Source organism: Hyla sarda, chromosome 7, assembly GCF_029499605.1.
Source record: "Hyla sarda isolate aHylSar1 chromosome 7, aHylSar1.hap1, whole genome shotgun sequence".
Lineage (NCBI taxonomy): Eukaryota > Metazoa > Chordata > Amphibia > Anura > Hylidae > Hyla > Hyla sarda.
Window position 1 is genome coordinate 60,862,192 of NC_079195.1, and position 22,999 is coordinate 60,885,190.

The 22,999-nt window shown below is 44.4% G+C and overlaps 1 protein-coding gene across 1 annotated transcript in view; it reads left to right on the top strand.

The window, feature by feature from the left end:
• LOC130281748 (gamma-aminobutyric acid receptor subunit pi-like) overlaps positions 1-22,999 on the top strand; it is a 153,635-nt gene that overhangs the window by 90,971 nt on the left and 39,665 nt on the right. Inside the window, exons 4-5 of the mRNA XM_056529334.1 lie at positions 14,950-15,017; positions 15,279-15,496. Coding sequence (XP_056385309.1) covers positions 14,950-15,017; positions 15,279-15,496 — 286 coding nt within the window. The remainder of the gene's footprint in view (positions 1-14,949; positions 15,018-15,278; positions 15,497-22,999) is intronic.

A 22,999-nucleotide genomic window follows, 5' to 3' on the forward strand; every position in this document is an offset into this window, starting at 1 on the left:
TCGCATATGCGAAAATAAATTGAGAATATTACGAATATGCGAATATTCGCGAATATATGACGAATATTCGTCCATATATTCGCGAATATTCGCGAATTCGAATATGGCCTATGCCGCTCAACACTAGTGCCGAGCCAGAGATCTTAGGGGGGGTCTCAGCAGGGATACGATGTCTAGGAAGGGAACCCCACTTTAATGCAGTGCAGATAGTGGATTCCACTAGTGGATGGGGACAATAAGATATTCCCATACACTACCATATATACTAGGAAATTAGAGTTTGACAACACTGTTGCTTGCAATTTAGCACACAACTTTTTACTTTAAAAATGTAATTTAAGTTTTACTTTATAAAAAAGGGGATATAAATATAGGGTCCTTTGGGTCTTTGTGTTTACATTTGGAATGTACCCTACACCCTTGCCTGGGGTATGTGTTTTTATAGCTTGTGATAGTTAGATTTGAAAAGAAAATAACTCTTTTGGGAGAAGCTTCTATGTGTGGCCTCCCAGTGGTTGTGATGTGGATTGCAGCCTGTTAACGTGCCATAATTTTGTATTGGATTTGTATTGTAAGAAACTGTAGTCCTTAAAGGGGTTTTTAGGATTGAAAAAAATGCTGCATCCTTTTTGAAAAAACAACATCACTCTTGTTCACAGGTTGCCTGTAGTTCTGCAACTCAGTCCCATTTACTTCAATGGAGCTGAGCTGCAATACAAAACACAATCTGTGGACAGGAGTGGTGCTGTTTTTGTAAGAAAGAAGCTTTTTTTTCCTAATCTTGGACAGCCCCTTAAATGAAATTTGCCAAAAAGAGGTGAACTTATCAGTAAAGACAGTTGTTAAGATGGGTCAACCACTGAACTTGTATAACATTGTTGCCCCTTTAAATTGCAATCTTCACTCATTGATGAAGTAAGACACTACGCAGTTAGAGCCTAGTTCACACTAGACCAATATGGCCGTATTTTTATGGCTGTATTACCATTGTAAGTCCTAGTCTGATCGTGGGTATGATGAGGGTAATTGACAACTGTCAGCTCCAGTCATCAGACCCGCAGACAGGCCAGGAAATGTGGGGTCATAAGGCCATACAAATAGAACTGTATTAGGCTAGTGTGAACCCGGCTTAAGACATATTTCTAGCTTGTGTTTCATAAATCAAAGAAAATAATAACAAAAAGCCAGCTGACTGGCACAGCTGCTCTTCTGTTGGCATCATGGCATATGCTTATGTTTTGTGCTGTTACACAAAATCAGAGGACACACGGTCCAGATAAGGACGTGAAGCAAAGGTCATTGATCTATACATAATAAAGCACTAACCAGAGCACAGCACTGTCCTGCATCTAAGAATGGTCTTTAGTAGATATGAAGGTCATTGCAATGTCTTCTGATTTTGCTACAGACCGGAATCCTCAGTCACTGTTTCACATTTAAGGTATGTTCACACTGTGCCCCGTGGTCCTACTGCTGAAGTATCTTTGGCGGCGGCCGCATAACAGAATCTCTGCTCGCGGAATTCCGCGAGCGGAGATTCCGTTAGGCGGCAGCCAACGAAGATACTTCGGTGGTAGGACCGCGGGGCACAGCGCCGTCACCATTGAGGGCTATGCAGTACTCGCGGAATTCCACACAAAGAATGAACGTGTTCTTTCTTTGCGCTGAACAATTTCAGCGTCAGACCGCGGCGGACAATTACAAAAACAGCACCCCTCCTGTCCACATATTGTGTTTGGTATTGCAGCTCAGCTCCATTGAAGCAGTGTGAGTGGGTCTCACGGAAGACCCATTCACAGTGATGATAATGTTCACAGGAAGGAATTCTACCCGTTATTCCAGGGGAATTCCGCAGTGTGAACATACCCTTACTGAAACAAAGTAAATAGAATAACTTGTAATGAATAATTCCATGAATGAAGGAGCTTTTCTAAATCCCTCATATAGGTGTAAAAGTTCTCTAAGACCATCTCTTTTGAGAAGAACTCAACAGTGGCTTAGTAATAGAAGTCGCAGAGGTTGCAGCTGCAACTGAGCTCCAAAGCCCACAGCATGCTAAAGCTGACTGCTTCTGCTTGACCTGCTCTAACTCAGCTCCAATGATAACCAGTGTAGGGTGGTCTGTGAAGCAGCCCTGACAGGAGCAGAGAAGACAAGTATTGAGAGGGCCTTAACCCCTCCTTCCATATTTTTAGCACACTATGGCCCTGATTTACTAAGAATACTTTTCCCCACATTTTGCTTTTTTTACACATGCTCTAATCTGTCTGGTTTTCCTCAGCTCAAATCCACTACATTTTCTTTGGCAACCATAGTAAATATGTAGTTTTCTAGCGAAAATGTCGGGAACAAGCCCCTTTTATTGACAATTACTCCCCTTTTCTGGGTTTTTTCAGTAAAATGGAGAGTTGGTCGGGTTTTTCATTTCTGGTGCAGACAGAATTTCTGGCGCACAACCCAACAAAATATGTCAGGTTTACAATAGTAAATCAGGGCCTATATGTGGCTATCACATATGGTATCTGCTTATGTTGCTTACCAACAAGCAGGGGCATAGCTAGAAACCAAAGGGCCCTGATGCAAAAAACTCCAGTCATGTCTGGAGAACCTCTGGCATTATGGGAGTTGTAGTTAAATAACAGCTGGCGAGCCACAGATTGGGGTACAGACTACAGAAGTGATGGGACAGTCAGGAGAATACACAATAATATCACTGACCTGAGTGACGTTTTCTCTGTTGTCTTTTCTTTTCTTCTTCATCTGGTCCAGATGCCAGGCCGTCTTCCAGCTCCATCTTCTCTGCAGAGTCTGACACCCGCACATTGGTTTCCCACTTTGTCACCAGATCCTCATCCACTATATGAAGACAATAATCATTATAACCCTGCCAGATACTGTACCACGTAACATAATACTGTCACACACTGTACCCCTAAATACGGCCACACAATGTACCCCCTGAATATAATACAGCCACACACTGTACCCCCTGAATATAATACTGTTGCACACTGTACCCCTTGAATATAATACGGCCACACACTGTACCCCCTGAATATAATACTGTCACACACTGCACCTCCTGAATATTATACTGCCATACACCGTACCCGGTGAATATAATACTACCACACACTGTACCACCTGGATATAATACTGCCACACACTGTAGATCCTGAATATTATACTGCCACACACTGCACCTCCTGAATATTATACTGCCATACACCGTACCCGGTGAATATAATACTACCACACACTGTACCACCTGGATATAATACTGCCACACACTGTAGATCCTGAATGTTATACTGCCACACACTGTACCCTGTCAATATAATACCACCACATGCTGCACCCCCTGAATATAATACAGCTGCACACTGTACCCCCTGAATATAGTACTGCCACACACTGTACCCTTGAACATAATTCTATCACACTGCACCTCCTGAATATTATACTGCCACACACGGAACCCTCTGGATATAACCCTACCACACACTGTGTCCATAATAATAATACTGCAACACACTTTCTTCTCAGTTCAGCTAAATCCCACCCCTGCACTGTCCTCCTCCTCTTCAAGGCTCCTGTCACGATGCCGGCTGGCAGGAGGTGGATCCTCTGTGCCAGAGAGGGATTGGCGTGGACCGTGCTAGTGGACCGGTTCTAAGTCACTACTGGTGTTCACCAGAGCCCGCCGCAAAGCGGGATGGTCTTGCTGCGGCGGTAGTAACCAGGTCGTATCCACTAGCAACGGCTCAACCTCTCTGACTGCTGAAGATAGGCGCGGTACAAGGGAGTAGACAAAAGCAAGGTCGGACGTAGCAGAAGGTCGGGGCAGGCAGCAAGGATCGTAGTCAGGGGCAACGGCAGGAGGTCTGGAACACAGGCTAGGAACACACAAGGGAACGCTTTCACTAGGCACAAGGGCAACAAGATCCGGCGAGGGAGTGCAGGGGAAGTGAGGTATACATAGGGAGTGCACAGGTGAACACACTAATTGGAACCACTGCGCCAATCAGTGGCGCAGTGGCCCTTTAAATCGCAGAGACCCGGCGCGCGCGCGCCCTAGGGAGCGGGGCCGCACGCGCCGGGACAGGACCGAGGGAGAGCGAGTCAGGTACGGAAGCCGGGGTGCGCATCGCGAGCGGGCGCCACCCGCATCGCGAATCGCATCCCGGCTGGAGGCGGTATCGCAGCGCACCCGGTCAGTGGATCTGACCGGGGCGCTGCCGTAGCGAGGATGTTGCGAGCGCTCCGGGGAGGAGCGGGGACCCGGAGCGCTCGGCGTAACAGCTCCTCTGTCCCCCCCAGATCCCTAAGTCTTCCTCCCAGCTCCTCTGTTACACCCCCCAGACCCCTACGTCCTCCTCCAGTTTTGTGCTGCCCTAGGCTTACCTGTATCTCACCCCCCCTGGCCCCCACCCCTCCCCATTGATGCACAGTATATGTATGTATGAATGATAGATGTGTATATGACTGGTGTATGTATGATAGATTGTGTGTATGATAGATGTGTATATGTACAATATATGTGAATATGTATGATATATGTGTGCAGGGGCAGACTGATAACACTCAGGGCCCCCGGACCAAAAAAAGCAAGGCCCCCTGCGATGCTCCGCCGCTGGTCACACTTCTGCCATGCCCCTATTCCATCCAAATCCCTCCACCCTACATACACACAAAATAAACAAAAAATGTATATAATAGAAATACTTTAAGGGTACGTTCACACATAAGCAGATTTGATTCACAGGATTTGATGCACAGGATTTTCTGCTGCAGATTTCAATGTAAACTAAATGACTGGCATCGCATCGCTTCTAATCTGCTGTAGTGATGAGCGTCAGGGGCCTTATTCGAATTTGCGATATTTCACGAATATATGGACGAATATTCGTCCTATGTTTGCAAAATTCGCATATTCGCTATGTTCAATCTCTTTTTTTTCATGTGAAAATTCCGAATGAAAGTCGCATAGTGCGCATGCGCAATTATATCTTTCACCTAAAAGAAGGGAAGGAGGAGTGTCCAGTCTGGAAGAGCTGATATTCGCATAAATTCACAAAAATATTCCCATAAATTTGCATAAATTTGCATTAGAAAAATATATTTGTCATTACGAATATATGACTATATTTTAAATATTCATGAATTCGCTCTCAACACTAATCTGCAGTTACAAATCCTGCGCATCAAATCTGTGCAGGATCCTGTAAGTGTGAACGTACCTCTACGTAGGTAAAATAATTTTCCATGACCAATAATACCAGTATACAAGGAGGAAATATATACCACCACACAATAACTGGAAAATACTGCCATACTGTACTGAATAAAACCACTATACACAGACCAGTATACTATACAGAGATCTGTATACAATATAAGTGATTATATACAGGACCATATGGCGGTAGATATCAGCTGTACACAGGATCTGTATACCATAGAAGTGATTAAAGTTACATCTAGGGACTCACAATTACAAGGGACTTTTCTGATCGGCAGGGTCCTCTTTCCTTTTCTTCTCCGTCAGATTTAGACCTACATGATGATCTCTTAAAGGGGTATTCCAGGCAAAAAGTTTTTTTTATATATCAACTGGCTCCAGAAAGTTAAACAGATTTGTAAATTATTTCTATTAAAAAAATCTTAATCCTTTCAATAGTTATTAGCTTCTGAAGTTTTCTGTATAACTGCTCAATGATGATATCACGTCCCGGGAGTTGTGCATGATGGGAGAATATCCCCAAAGGAACTGCACAGCTCCCAGGACGTGAGTCATCAGAAAGCAGTTAGACAGAAAAAAACAACTCAACTTCAGAAGCTAATATCTATTGCAAGGATTAAGATTTTTAAATCGAAGTAATTTACAAATCTGTTTAACTTTCCGGAGCCAGTTGATATATAAAAAAAAGTTTTGGCCTGGAATACCCCTTTAACATCTGCAGGACAAATATGTTAGACTCTGCATTTTCCAGTGCCGTAGACTCTGTTACATAATCTTCCCATCTATAGGCCCACAAAGTATAATAAGGCCCTTCTTGATGTCCTGCACAGTAAAAGGGCAGGTAACTGGGTAGCCAGGTAAATAGGTAACTAGGTAGATAGATCAGGAAGCCAGACATGTAGGTAGGGGACTAGCCAGGTAAGTAGGTAGGTGGCTAGCTAGGTAGATAGGCAGCCATATATGAAGGCCAGGTATGTAGTTAGGTAGCAAGGCATGTAGGTAGGCAGTTAGGCAGCCAGGTATGTAGGAAGTTTGATAGCCAGGTATGTTGGTAAGTAGTTAGGCATCCAGGTATAAAGTTAGGTAGCCAGGTAGTTAGTCAAGTAGGTAGCCAGCACCCCCCTTCGCCCATTTCAGAGTCTAGTCCCGGGAGGGGCACTATCAGAGTATTTTGTCTTGACAGAAAATAAGGTGTTGCTTACGGAAGTTACACAAAAAAATATTCTCACCTGATTACCCCACGTAGCTATCTCAGCCAGCAGGGGACCACATATTTCATCCTCCACAGTGCAATCACGGATGAATGAAGTCATTGGCACCTGCACTGCATAGGGGCGGAGATCACGTCTCCTCTCTGTGTAGGCCACAGATGTGGCTCACACAGAGAGGACGCTTTCTGTTGTATGTGCGTGAGCTGCACATACAGGAGAAAGCAGCGCTGTCTGCCTGGGGATCCGGGACAGGTGTCCTGGATCCTCAGTAGCAAGGGCGGAGGGCCCTTTACCCGGTCGGGCCCTCGGACCACATTCGAACGGACCGGCTGGTCAGTCCGCCCCTGGATGTGTGTATGCATGATCATACATACACACATCTATCATACACACATCTATCATACACACATCTATCACACATACACACATCATACATATACACATCTATCATACATACATGCACACATGTCATACAGATATCTATCATCCATAGACACATCTGTCGCACATACACATATTATCCATACACTCATCTATCATCAGGGCCGGAGCAAGGATATTTGCTTACACATATATACTGTACCCCATGTAGTATATGCTGTGACCTGATATATTATATGGGGCACAGTACATATGGTGGCACTAGAACAGGATATTCTATATGGGGGCACAGTACATGTGGTGGCACTGGCAGAGGATTCCTGTGCCAGTGCCATCTTACTGTGTCCCTTTATATACTGTAACCCCCATATGCTCTGCCGCTCACCATGCACCACGAATCACAATGCCCAATCCACACTTTAATTCGCCTCTGCCCTCTAAGTTCTGACTGACTCTGACCTTGTTTACTAGCTCAGACCAGCATCCTCTGCCATGCTCCGCTGCACTCTAGTCATGCAAGGGACATCACTTGCTACTTCTTTACTAAATCACCTGACAGCTTTATCACAGAACATTCAGCAGCGGCGTCCCTAGCGTGTGTTAGCCAGGAGCAGCAGCAGGTAATTTAACCCAACCCACCACAACCCCCCCAAACCCCTGCCACTGCTTCTAAGCACTGCAGGTGGTACTGATGGGGATGTAGTGGAGTCGGAGGCATGTCTGCACCCTGCAACTCCTGGCCTCTCCAAGAGTATAAAAAAAAGTGCAGGAAGCAATGAGCCTGTGGGCCCCCCTGGCTATGAGGTCCGGTCGCAATTGCAACCTCTTTAGCTAAGCCACTGCTAACAAGGGTTAAAAATACTTTTTACTTATCATAGTTATTGCCAGGACCAGATTAACATTAAAACTTCTGGGCCTCCAGCTCCATGCCCCACTCTCCTGCCCCCTGGAGCTGACCTGGTAATGTTCAAAAGTTTTGCAAGCCACTGTCACCCCAAAGGTTCGCTGGGCTCCTCTTGCTCATCTCTATTTGTAATACAATAAAACATCTTACTATAATTTTTTACAGAAATGCATCAAGCAAATACACATCAAAAAATGACACATAGGAATGTAACCTTATTTGAGGACCAAAACTGAAACATTTGGATCTGCCTATGCAACAACTGTGTATAATCTGTTTTTGTAGAGTTTTGTAGAGTTTTAGAGCAATGTTTGTATGGAATTATATTGACTGTTCATGATGAGGAGAACATATTTACAGCAGCTTTCTGTTGTATAAGTTTCCAAATTTGTGATCAGTCACACCTATGCACAAATTTGCAACTTTTTGCCATTTTGCACTCCTCTCATCACTTGACAAATTACAAAATAAGTGGGAGGGCAGGGCTCAAGTCCTGCAGGAACACGAGGGAATTGAGTTCCTGCACTTTTTCCACAGCAGGATTACTGTTCTCATTAGCAGGAGTCCTGCAGGGCCAGCCCTTGAGTGGAAATCTTGAGTGAGTTCCCACACTTTTTCCCCCTAGGACTTGACCCCTGTGGGAGGGGTATAGCATAAGGCACTGAGGCCTCACATGGTCAGTCAGATTTACCATAACTTAATATGGTGTCCCAGTGCAGGAGTGGGCCCAGTCAATGAACGTTGCCTCAAGTGCCTGTGCTGGGCCCATCTTCTCAGGTGTTGCTTTATATTGCACTCTAGTTTAATGTTTGTAATTTTTTCAGGTAATAGTTATGTTGCCTTTAATAAATGTTAAACATGCCTTTCAAGAGTGATGATGCAGGGTAAACCATGTGATCCTGATGCCCAATGGGATGCCCGGTAGCCAAAACCTTAAATAGTGCAGGGGGGAGGAACTTGTAAGTTCTGGAGCTGAGGTAGCAGTGTGGACAAGAGTGAGGAAAAGTCTGTGGTAACCTAATGGAGTCCTATGGAGAAGTCTAACGTCTGTAACCCACGAATCTTCAAGTGCCCCGCCGCACAGGTCCAGTCTGGAAGCCTAGGACAGCAGGAGATAGAAAGTCTCAGGCAACTCTTGGTCCAAAAGTCTATAGTTCAAGCCTGGCAGTAAGCTAATTCCTTGGAAATACTATAGAGAGTCTCAAGTCAGCATGGATGGTCTCAATCAGAGATGAGCGAATCGAATCTGATGAACCCGAATTCATTACGAATTTCAGGAAAAATTTGATTCTGATCAAATACGAACTTTGCCGCGATTCGATCGCATGAATCGCTTTATTAAACTCCATTTTCCTGCATTCTAGGCTGTTTTAGACCTAAGATGGCGGCTCCACATGTCAGTACATGGGGCAAGGCACCATGGGAGGGTGGGAAGCTGGCGCGGGAATCAAGGTAGGCGGCTGACCCTGAAACACATGTCAGATGCAGCCTATCAGTGTTCACAACCGTTGAAGATCCGCTGGACTTCTGGGCAGCCAAATTCGATTTATGGCCGCAACTAGCGGAGTTTGCCCTGGAAAAGCTGTCCTGCCCGGCCAGTAGTGTGCCATCAGAGTGGGTGTTTAGTGTGGCTGGGGCCATAGTCATCCCAAGGCGAACTCGTCTGTCCACTAAAAATGTGGAGAGACTGATGTTTGTCGAGATGAATCAGGGATGGATCAGCCAGGATTTCCAGCCACCAACGACAGATGGGTCTGAGTAGATTGACCATGCTCCTACAACAAAATTTTCTCTATTATGGTTGGTTATGAAACCCTCTGGGGCAGACCTGGGCATTGTATGGCCCGCTTGCCACATACGGCCCTTTGATTGGCTCTGACCGGCCCGTGCTGACTGGGGGACAACTATGCTGCCTAATCTGGGGGACAACTATGCTCCTAATCTGGGGGACAACTATGCTCCTAATCTGGGGGACATCTATGCTGCCTAATCTGGGGGACAAGTATGCTCCTAATCTGGGGGACATCTATGCTGCCTAATCTGGGGAACAACTATGCTCCTAATCTGGGGGACAACTATGCTCCTAATCTGGGGGACATCTATGCTGCCTAATCTGGGGGACAAGTACACTCCTAATCTGGGGTACATCTATGTAAACATTGATCTTTAAATGTAAGGGGTTATGAAACCCTCTTGGGTACTGCGAATGACTGCTCCAGACTCATTCTGTGTCTTTCACAAACTACTGGCCTCACTGGTGCCTCAGGCCTTGGGCCTATAATTTTTTGAAGTTTAGCAGTAGCTAAATACATGCTTAATGCAAATGTGAACATTGATCTTTAAATGTAAGTGGTTATAAAACCCTCTTGTGTACAGCGAATGACTGCTACAGACTCATTCTGTGTCTTTCACAAACTACTTGCCTCCCTGGTGCCTCTGGCCTTAAATTTTTGGATGTTTAGCAGTAGCTTAATGCAAATTTCAACAATGATCGTTAAATTCTCGGCGCTCTGCCAGGGCCTTCTCCTACCCCGCCTGGGCCGATCCGAGGACCTCACTAACCAATCCAATCGGTTGTAGCGACGGGCGGTGTGTACAAAGGGCAGGGACTTAATCAACGCCAGTTTATGACCCTCACTTACTGGTAATTCCTCATTTTTAGGGTAAATAATTGCAATCCCAGATCCCTATCACGAACTGGTTTCAGTGTGTAACACGTACCTGTCCTTGAAAAAAAGAGACACGCTAATCCGTTCAGTGGAGTGCTAGTGCGGTCCAGGACATCTGAGGCCATAACACACCTGTTATTGCTCGATCTCGCAATTGATCGGGCAAGGTGAGGGGTTATTAAAGCCTATTGGGTACTGCTGAGGCCTACTCCTGACTGCTCCTGGTGCAATGTATGGGGTAATTAAACACTCTTAGGTAGTGTTATTGTTAAATTTACTGATAATTTTATCAGTATTAAAATTGAATTTTGCAGAATGCTAACCGTTACACAATGGAACGCTTGGTGCGTGTGATTTTTTAATGAAAATAAAAAAAATACGGAGAGGGATTAACTCTGCTTAATCATTTTTGGCGAAAAAAATCCTTTGGTGATCTGATCTTTTTGAAACAGATGCGCTTACACACATATGTAATAATTTTTTTAACCAAATTTCAAACATTGTGGGGTTTATTATTTTTGAGAAGAAAGTCTTTGGGTGGTCCACCGTCCTGCATTATAGAGTCTTCTGAACTGTTGTATATGCGCTTGTTTTTACACAAAGGTATTTCGGCAGACAATTTCAAAAAAATTTTGCTGTTTTATGGGGTGGATTGTGAAGCCCGGGTGACGGGTGTGTACTCGTGCATACGTCAACTCCAGTCTGTGTCCGTTAGGCAATATATGGGTTACTGAAGCAGCAGAGGTGGGGCCTTGGTCTTTGAATTTCAATTTTTTTTTTATTTCACAAATTGTGTGGTTTATTATTTTTGAGAAGAATGTTTTTGAGTGGTCCACCGTCCTGCATTATAGAGTCTTCTGAAATGTTGGATATGCGCTTGTTCTTACACAAAGGTATTTCGTCGGACAATTTAAAAAAAAATGTGCTGTTTTTTGGGTGGATTGTGAAGCCCGGGTGACGGGTGTGTACTCGTGCATCAATCAACTCCAGTCTGTGTCCATTAGGCAATATATGGGTTACTGAAGCAGCAGAGGTGGGGCCTTGGTCTTTGAATTTCACATTTTTTAAAAAATTTCACAAATTGTGTGGTTTATTATTTTGAGAAGAATGTCTTTGGGTGGTCCACCGTCCTGCACTATAGAGTCTTCTGAACTGTTGTATATGCGCTTGTTTGTACACAAAGGTATTTCGTCAGACAATTTTAAAAAATGTTGCTGTTTTTTGGGGTGGATTATGAAGCCCGGGTGACGGGTGTGTACTCGTGCATCAGTCAACTCCAGTCTGTGTCCGTTAGGCAATATATGGGTTACTGAAGCAGCAGAGGTGGGGCCTTGGTCTTTGAATTTCAATTTTTTTTTAAAAATTCACAAATTGTGTGGTTTATTATTTTTGAGAAGAATGTCTTTGGGTGGTCCACCGTCCTGCATTATAGAGTCTTCTGAACTGTTGTATTTGTGCTTGTTTTTACACAAAGGTATTTCGTCAGACAATTTCAAAAAATGTTGCTGTTTTTTGGGGTATATTGTGAAGCCCGGGTGTGTACTCGTGCATCAGCCAACTCCAGGCTGTGTCTTTCAGGCAATCTATGGGTTACTGATGCAGCAGAGGTGGGGCCTGGGTCTAGGAATTCAAATTTTAAAAAAAAATTCAAAAATTGTGTGGTTCATTATTTTTGAGAAGAAAGTCTTTGGGGGGGGTCCACCGTCCTGCCTTATGGAGTCTTCTGAAATGTTGGATATGCGCTTGTTCTTACACAAAGGTATACATTTTTTTTTTTAAATTATAGAATTTTATTGATTTTGGGGTGGATTGTGAAGCCCTGTGTGTACTGGTGCATCAGCCAACTCCAGGCTGTGTCCTTCAGGCAATAAATGGGTTCCTGGTGCTGCAGAGGTGGGGCCTGGGTCAGGGAATTTAACATTTTTGGATAGCAGGTGCTACCTATGAGAAATCTTTGTCAAAAATTTATCATATTGTGTTGTTTTTTTGGGGGGATTGTGAAGCCCTGGTGTATATTGTACTTGTGCAACAGCCAACTCCACACTGTGCCATTCAGCCACTATATGGTGTCCTCATGCTGCCAACACCTCCACGCTGTGCCATTCAGCCACTATATGATTTCCTCATGCTGCCAACACCTCAACGCTGTGCCATTCGCCCACTATATGGTGTCCTCATGCTGCCAACACCTGCACGCTGTGCCATTCAGCCACTATATGGTGTCCTCATGCTGCCAACACCTCCACGCTGTGCCATTCACCCACTATATGGTGTCCTCATGCTGCAAACACTTCCACGCTGTGTCATTCTGCCACTATATGGTGTCCTCATGCTGCCAACACCTCCACGCTGTGCCATTCAGCCACTATATGGTGTCCTCATGCTGCCAACACCTCCACGCTGTGCCATTCACCCACTATATGGTGTCCTCATGCTGCAAACACTTCCACGCTGTGTCATTCTGCCACTATATGGTGTCCTCATGCTGCCAACACCTCCACGCTGTGCCATTCAGCCACTATATGGTGTCCTCATGCTGCCAACACCTCCACTCTGTGCCATTCACTCACTATATGGTGTCCTCATGCTGCAAACACCTCCACGCTGTGCCATTCAGCCACTATATAGTGTCCTCATGCTGCCAACACCTCCACACTGTGCCATTCAGGCACTATATGGTGTCCTCATGCTGCCAACACCTCCACACTGTGCCATTCAGGCACTATATGGTGTCCTCATGCTGCCAACACCTCCACGCTGTGCCATTCAGCCACTATATGGTATACACATGCTGCCAACACCTCCACGCTATGTCATTCAGTCACTATATGGTCTCCTGACACTGATGCCACCACCAGGCTCTGTTATTGTGCTGCTGTGCGGCAGTGATTCTAAAAGCGATGCTGGTAATCTGCATGTTATTCTGAATAACAGTATTATTTCACTACCCCAGCACACTCCATATGCGTTTTAGGACACAGCAAAGTGTTCTATACCCCTATAGAGGCTGTATGAAGGCTAGAAATAGCCTTTTTTAATATTGATTCGCCGCAAACAAATTCGGATCAAAACAAACTTTTTCGGAAAATTCGGCAAATCGTCCGAATCGAATTTTTGAAAAGTTTGCTCATCTCTAGTCTCAATGTAGCATCTAAAGTCTCCAGTAATGAAGTCTAGTCATGTCTAGTTACATTAAAGTGAATAATACTACAATTCCCAGCAATGCAAAAGGCACCATTTCATTACTCATGCAAAAGGCACCATTTCATTACTCAGCTTTTCCCCTGCTCTGATCTGTACTGTTAAGGATTACAACATCTATCCTCACCTCAGAAAAAGACAGTTTTCCTTAACCCTGCACCTGGTGTCTTTATTGCCCAGGAGAGCTGTTGAATCCTTGGAGCGTGGTGCTCAATGCTGCCCTGGCATCACAAACAGTTTATTTGTCACCATTACACTAGCCAGCGTAAAACACCCAGGTAGTGTACGACATTAATACTCGAAGTTGACCTGACTTTTAAAGCAAATCTACGTCTGCTTATAAACCTGGTCCATTATACATTGATTGAATTATTGGCGGGACAGTTTATATAGGGAGTGATAGATGAAAAGTGGCTTGATTGTTTTTGTAGCTGTTCTCTTCCATTATTTTCATGGAAAGATGTGCTGCTAACAAACAATAAGGGGTCATTTATTAATATGTGTGACTTTTGGGTTAGAGCCTTTCTATAACATTCCTACGAACATCTGTTTGGCAAATAATCACCCCTTATGTAAAAGTACTTTTGTAAATTCTTATTATTTTTGATATGGGATACCCTGTAAAGGATTTTCTCTATCATTACAGAAAAATCTTCTGTGAGGACCTCCTGAAACTTAAATAGATACAGGATTAATGCAGTCTAACCATCAATGGTCCAAAACCCCATTGGTGCTATGTACTGCCTGTTATTTCAGGGTATGCTATGATGCCACCAGAGGCGTAACTTGTAGCTTCTGGGCCCTGATGCAAAATCTGCAACAGGGCCCCATGTGCCAATTATAATACTGGTCTCTTATGGGGCAGATGTGTTTTGGGGTCTCCTTATTCACCAGGGCCCAGGTGCGACTGCTACATCTGAACCAGGGCTCAAGTCCTGCAGGAACGCATGGGAATGGAGTTCCTGCACTTTTTCCTCAGCAGGAACACTTTTTCCAATAGCAGGAGTCCTGCAGGACCAGCCCCTGGGTGGAAATCTTGGGAGAGGTCCTAAACTTTTTTCCCAGGACTTGACCCCTGCTCTGAGCTCCCTATAGTTACCCCCCTGGATGCCAACATCCCTAGTTTTATTTAGGTATCAAGTCGTATGAAACAGCGGTGACTAGGGCAGCAGAAGGACATTATTATAACCTTTGAATAACCATAAAATCCACTATGAAGGAGCAGTTACACTCCCATTATAATATCTCTCTATGGTGCCCCGTAATTGCTCACTTAGAGGCAGGCAGCTGTTCACCTACATGATTCTCTGTCTAATTCTCATTGTGATTTATTCTGTACAGATGGACCTGTGACAGTAGGAATGAGTCTGGACATTGCCAGCATTGATACAATATCAGAAATTAACATGGTAAGATGTCAGCTATCATTCTTGCAAAATTCTAAATTCTACCTGATGAGATTACTGTGCTTGTCTGTAGATTTAGATAAAAATAAAGGGTGATAAGAGAATAAGGACACATGTACATGGAAGTCTAGAAAAATGTCAACATAGCATATATATATATATATATATATATATATATATATATATATATATATAGATATAGAACAGCAGTATATTGCGTTAAAACTGCAGATAATTTTGTATATTTTTCTTTACAATTTTTAGGATTATACTGCTACCATATTCCTAAGACAGCGCTGGACTGATGAGCGACTCTGCTTTGAAGGAAACAAAAGTCTAAGTTTGGATGGTCGTCTGGTGGAACTATTGTGGGTCCCCGATACATTCATAGTGGACTCAAAAAAGTCATTTCTTCATGACATCACTGTAGAAAATCGTCTTATACGGATTTATCCAAATGGAACAGTACTTTACGCTTTAAGGTAGGGGTGTAGCTGCAATTCATACTCCAGCAGCCTGGAAGTACAGTCAGACACTGCATAGTTGTTGTTTATTTTATTTTATTTTTTATTTGGCAACCAAAAGTCAGTTCTGTTCATGTAAATGACTGTGGTGTAGAACAGGACCCTTCAAACAGACCCAAACAGGCAGGTGTCACAGTTCCACAATCTTGGATGTAGTTTAGTATATCACATTTAGCAAAAGTTCCAATTGCAACATGCGGTAAAGAGAAACCTTTACATCATGTTATTTACATAAACATCTGAGCTTCTCACACAAAATTTGGGATGTTCAGTCCCAAATTCAGTTTTATATGGTGCAGTGTATCAGTATACAACGTAACACAGCTAAGCTCAAAGTATTCTCACACACCTGTAAGATCAGGTTTTGGACTCCAACACACACACACACACACCAGAACTGGAGTATAGGAGTGACTTCCAGAACCTTTGGTCAGTTTTAAAACCCAGTCCCAACCTCCAGTCTTATGTCACTGAGACAAGAGGCCTCAGTGATTGTAAGATTTACTTTATAAGGCTAAGGACACATCTGCAACTAAGCTCCATTTGAGAGCTCCGTCATAGAGTCCGCTCATGAAAAAAAACCTGATGCACAACCAACACCACTGATCCCATTGACTTTGATGGGGGTCTGTGTGGTTTCTGTGTAGTGTTTATTAGCAGGATTTAAGCTTAAAAAACACAACATCTTGCAGTATTTTTTTCTTCAGAATTTGAAAGGATTCTGCAACAGAGCTTCCTTAACAAAGTTCCAATGCAGATGTGCACCTAGATAATGTATTCTGTTGTTATAGAAATTTCTGTTTACGACATTACATAAGATGGGCGAATCGAAGCTGACAAAGTCAAATTCCTTCCGAATTTCCTGAAAAACTTTATTCTGAACGAATCCAAATTTCCTAGCACTTCGTGGTAACGAATCGCTTCATTCACTACATTTTGTGTGGGCCGGGGGACTAAAATGGCGGCTACAAGTGTGAGAACATGGGGCAAGGAAGTCTGGGAAGGTGGAAAGGTGGGTAGGCGGGATGACCCTGAATAACATGCAGGATGCAGCCTATCAGCAGCCAGCCAGCCCTGTGATGTCACAGCCCTATATATTTGGCAGCCATTGCCGAAGATGGGCATTTCCGAGAGCAGAGACTGTGTTTACGCACTAATCACCATTACTGACAATACAGATCTTTACAGCGGTGAATCCATACACCTCAAACCCGCATTTGTTCTGGCTAGAGAAAGAGCAGACACTGTGTGGTCACTAATCAGCGATACTGACAATACAGATCAGCACAGGGGAAATCCATTGACCTCAAGCCCGCATCTCTGCAGGCAGGCAGGCAGGGAGAGATTAGAAGTCGTTTCATAATCTGTCAATTGAGATCATCACAGGAAGCACTCCCCATTCAAAGACTGCAAGCAACCATAGTGCATCCAGACTCATAGTGACCAGTCATTGTGCCACTCGGCAGTGCATCACTGCGGCAGTGATTCTAATAGCGACACCTGTAATCTGCATGTCATACTGAATAACAGTATTATTTCATACTCCCTATGCGTGTTACGGCAAGGCAAAGTGTTCTACACCCCTATTGAGGCTCTCTGTAGCCCGGAAATAGACGTTTTTAATAGCGATTCACCACAAATATATTCAAATCGAATCACATTTTTTCAGAAAATGTGGCCAATCAGCCGAATCAAATTTTTTAAATGTTTTTCCCATATCTAAGTCTTGCACAGTAACAGTATATGCTCAGAAAATAGGCTGAATGTAGTGGACTACCTTCAATCCTCTAAAGTCAGAGCACTTAAACGAAATCTGCCAGGGGTCAACCCAACCACATACATTTTTGGGGCGTAATACTCTTCTGAAAAACTATATAGTATATAATAATATGCTGCATTGTCAAAAAAGGAAAATTTGAAAAATACTTTTTCAGCATTAGCTCTTCAGCCTTAGGCTGGATTCCCACATTGTAAAATGAAAAAAAAAAAAAAAAGGTCATAAAGAAACAAAACAAAAACAAAACAGCCATACTTTTAATCTAATAAAAACACATTCTAAATCAGTATCTTTTAACCTATTCACTGATTAATTTAATTTGGGAGAGTTTTGGAGGGACAGAGTTTCTTTAAAGGGGTTAGCCGCCATTAGGTGATTTTAGCACTTACTTGCGGGACAGTAATGGACATGCTTAGGAAGGATTTGTGCTTGTTTTGGGGCTAAATGGCTGGGTTGTGAGATTACCATATCACTGTGGTACCTTTTTCTGTTGGAGTTTCCTTCTTTAACTACAAGTCCCATAGTTCCTTGTTTTTAAATGTGAGGTCAATTTCCTGCCTCCCACACATCAGCCACCCCACCCAGTGAAACACATATGAGCTGCCTTTCATGCAATAGACCAATGTTTTCTAACCAGGGTGCACCCAGCGGTTGTAAAATACAATAAGTTGCAGAATGATCTCTCTCCCATCCAGCGGTCACTCCACCCATTGAAGCAGGACAGGCTCCCTGTCATCACTGGACTGGTGATGTAATGTCTCGGCCCCTCTGCAACCTGGGAAAAACCTGAGACAACAGTCATTTTGTATGTTGTTAAAAATAAATATTGGGGGCAAAGATCACAAAAGAATTGCAAGACCGGGGCCGTGGCTTGGCACGCTGGGGATGAGTTGCATGGCCTGAGAGCTCCCGCCTGGACCGCTATATTTGGGGCCCTTTCACCTGCTATGGGAGGCAGATCCAGGAAGAAGACAAAGAAAAGGAACCCCCAAATCCATGGTGACACATCCTCCTCCGCTGGTGGCTGCAGACAACCTGAGCACACAGCAGGCGCCATCTCAAGTCCTGCTCCCTCCTCGCGCTGAAAGCCGGGACTCGCACACTGCCCAACGCCCTGGGCAATGCAATGCGGCCTCCTCCCAGTTGTCTCCTGCGCTCCCAGGGAGTAGAAGCCCCTCCACACCGGCACCCACAGACAGCAAAGGTGAGCCAGTATCCTCTTCTTACATCTCCAGGCTGAAACAAGCTCCCTCTCCCCTCTCACTGAAGGAGGCAACAGCCACTTACATTAACCCCCTGCATCCTGCCAGCACACCTCATGAGGGGATGTGTGTACCTGCCACAACTGCCTCATCACAGCCCACACATCATATACCCCCCTTCTCAGATGTATGCCACCTCTGGGCTCCCAGAAGCCCACACTTCTGTACCGAAATGTGCATTAACGCCTGGATCCCATAGCTACTGCAGTCTCACCTGCTTCATACTCTGCTCCAGACCATCAGCACCTACTGCCATCCTTTCAACAACCTGTACCTTGCCCTCCCGCTATTAATGCGGTCAATTGGGCAGAAACTATGGACTCTGATGTATCACACTCAGATGACTCTCACAACTCCACGGCAGACAGTGACACTCTCGACTACTGGGGCACCAGTCCTCCCGCCAAAAAGAAATTGTTTAAAACTCTAATAAAAGCTACTGCGGGCTCTGCCTTGAAAACTGACCATTCATCCTCAGATGATACCTTGACCGAACAGCGACAGAACCACAGGCGAATCCGTACACAAGACCATCTCCTGTTCTACTCACTCAGACCCATCCTTACCATCCCCTGAGATGGCAACAAATACTTAAAAGAACCATCCAGAGCTACAAACGTTATTGGCTCTGTTGCCGACAAAATCAGATATCCAAGCAATAGCAGCTGAACTGTGCCTTGCCAGGCGACAAGACCTTAAACCGGTCAAAAGAGATTTTAAACAACTGAAAGACAAAGTGCACTCCTTAGAGGACTTTCGTACCACTGTTACTACTCAAATCCAATCTCTACAAGAGGCCACACAGAACCTTTCTCTTCATCAGGTGGCTGAAATTGACCACCTTGATGATCTAGACAATAGAAACAGATGAAATATTATAAGGGCCAAAGGATTACCGGAATCAGTCCCACATCAAGAAATTGCAAGTACCCCACAGAAAATCATCAATGAAATACTCGAAAAACCTCTGGATTCACCTCTGGAATTTGATCGGGCCCACAGAGCACTCAAGGCGAAACACCCAGACCCAGCCAAACCAAGAGACATTATCTGTAGGGTTCACCATTTTGTCTTGAAAGATGAAATTATGAAAAAGGCCAGGACCCTAAAGTCTCTCTCCTACAATGGTCATCCGATCCACCTGTTTCCTGATTCATCTTTACGAACAATCAGACTGAGAGCCGAGCTCAAACCACTAATTCCACTGCTGCAAAATTCCTGCATCGTTTACAGATGGGGATTCCCATTCTCATTGATTGCTAAATACGGGACTACTATGGCACTACTCCATCACCCGGCGGACCTTCAGAATTTCTTGACCACTTTCCGGTTTCCTCATCTGCCTCTACCTGATTGGGAAAGACTTTTCCAGCTCACTTCTGCTCCTCCACCAATGCAGAGCTCCTCTCGACGCCCAGTGCCAATTCGCCGGGATATGCAACATCAGACACCAAAGTTGCCTCAGGCATAAGCAAGACCTGATGACTGCATTACCCACTTGACGTATACCTCCTACGAGAAGTTCCTGCCTGGCAACAGACTCCTGTATGGACCACAAACACTTTTCCAGCTCATCAAACCCCTCCGATGTGCACGGATCAGTGTCCAGCCAACACCCGATAATGGAATAAAAGAGCAGGAGATCCAGCACTATTCTTAGCAGCTTTATTCAGAAACATAGCACTCGGATAAAATCAGCCAATGCATCAGACGCGTTTCGAGCGCATGCGCTTTCTCTCGGTGATGTCACAGGTAAGTCCAGGTGAGGTTAAATACCCTTCATCAAGGGGAGGGGGAAATTCCCATATCCCCACCACTCACTGGAAATATGTGACATGGTTCACATTAGTAAAAACAAAACATTTAAGATACATAAAATCCAAATGGAACATACATGTATTAATACTACATTATTGTTCATACAATTGTGGGATCCAAATGGAACAGTGGAGTTTGTGAAGATAGTACTTTAATCTTTTAATAGTGAAATAGTAGTTCATGATGGACATTAAGTCCCATCCCCAATCACGAGTCCCTAATGTGAACTGCCAATAAGCCTCACGATCTGCAAGTTTTTTCCTAATGCAACCCCCTCTTGTTCCCATTTTAACATGCTCAATGGCGAAAATTCTAAAGGTATTTAATTTACCAGCATGTACGGAATGAAAGTGTACAGATGCCGGGGATCGCTGTCTCACTGTGGTACGTGTGCTATCTTTTAGGTGCTCAAGTGCTCTAATTTTTAGTTTTCTTGTGATATATCCCACATATTTTATCCGAGTGCTGTGTTTCTGAATAAAGCTGCTAAGAATAGTGCTGGATCTCCTGCTCTTTTGTTCCTGTATGGACCTCCTGGTCCTGTCCTTGTTGCTTTGTTCTTCTCCTATTATGCCATTTTATACTACTGTCCGAATGAATGTATATGATGCTTATTGCTTGTTTCCCCCTCTAGGTTCTGCCTACTTCCTGTAGGCTCCACTCCATAATGCAAGGCCCTGCCTCATGCATCCTGGTTATGTTAATATTTAGTTACACATATGCTGTTGCTCATAGTTCCCTGCCTTCTCCCTACTCACTTTACCTACATTGTCTTCTTGCCATTACTTTGATAAGTATGTTCGTCATACCCTCCCATACCCATGTTACCACCCTAAGGCGACCTAGTAGACCTCCTTACTAGTTGTCCATCACGCCACCCGGGCCCACTACAGTTACATCGGTATTTTCCGTACTGCCTCCCTTAAGGTGTTCGAGTGGTCACGGTTTAGACCCATTTCTCTTTCCCCCATTGCCTTACCTTTCTACACTACCCCCGATAGCTCTATGATTAGACTAGTTCTAATCTCACTACTGGCCCATATGGCCACCCTTCTAGCTCCCGTGTTTCCATTTCCATATGGGTACTCTTTCCGGCCTTTGCTCTGTCACCCACTAATCTTTTTTCTCCTTTTCTCTGCTCTTTACAGAACCACATCTTTCCTTCTTGGACTGGCAGGCGGCTTGGACATCCTGGAGCCCCCGATATCTGGGGTAAGTGGCACACATTGACTTTGACCTGACATGTTGACTGACCTTGAGTTAGCCTCTCTCACTATACAGGGATTTAACACACGGGAGAAGAGGGCTCAAACTCTCCACTCCTTTCATAGACAGAAGGTACATGTCCTTTTCTTACAAGAAACCCACTTTAAGGAAGGCCATGTCCCAAAACTCAATAACCAATACTATCCGACCTGGTTGCATAGTGTCAACCCAAAATCCCGATCTAAGGGGACCTCCATAGCTTTTCATAGATCTCTCCCAATTACTATTACCTCTTCTGAATTAGACTCTCTTTCCCGTCATGTGTTCGCGAACTGTGAACTCCAGGGTCATCGGTTTACCTTTACAAATATTTATGCACAAAACCAAGACCAAGTTCCATTGCTCCTAAGGACTCTGGATGCCCTAGAGGCATTCGCCACCGGACCAATATTCTTTGGAGGTGACTTCAACCTCCCGCTTTTCCCCAGGTTGATACATCTACAGGCAACTCTGTTATCTATTGGCTCAGAGCCCTGAGAAGGAAACTTCATGTACTACAAATTATTGATGCCTGGAGATCCCACCATCCTCAAGATAGAGACTACTCCTTCTTCTCTCCGCACAGCAAACGTACAGCAGAATCGATTATTGGTTTTGCCCACACCATCTCCTTAGCACACCATCACTCGCACACACATCGGCACAATGACCCTCTCAGATCATGCCCCATATTCTGTTCGCTTTCGCTTCCATCCTTAGCTAGGCCTCATCCTACATGGCGCCTGAATGAATCTCATCTCTCAGATGTGCTATGCCTTCAGGATCTCAAAGACTATCTCACTTCATCTCAGACCATGCCTCTGACACTTCCTCCTCTTTAATCAAATGAGAGGCCATGAAATGTGCCCTTAGAGGGATCTTGGTAAAACATGACACCCGGCTGAAGAGGGAAGCGTCAGCGAAATTTCTAGCCCTCCAGTCACGACTACAGACCCTCGAATCCTCACACAAATGTACACAACAGGACATGGTATGTAGAGACCTTATTAAGGTACGCACTGACATTTTAGCGCTTATGAATGCTAAACACAGACATTACAAACAGTTGACAGGCAAAATTTACTACGAATGGGGCAACAAATCAGGAAAACTCCTAGCCAAGGCTCTTAAAAATAGAAAATCTTCCATCTTTGTCCCAGCCATTAAGTCCCAAACTGGACTCCCTTCATAAATAACTTCCAAAATATTAGAATCCTTCTGGCAAAACTACTTCTCACTTCACAACACTACATTGCCCCTTCAACCCCTACACCTGAGACACCGATGCTCTCCCAATACATTTCAGAAACAGCTCTCCGTCAACTATTGACCGATGCCATTCAAGCAATGGAGGAGCCA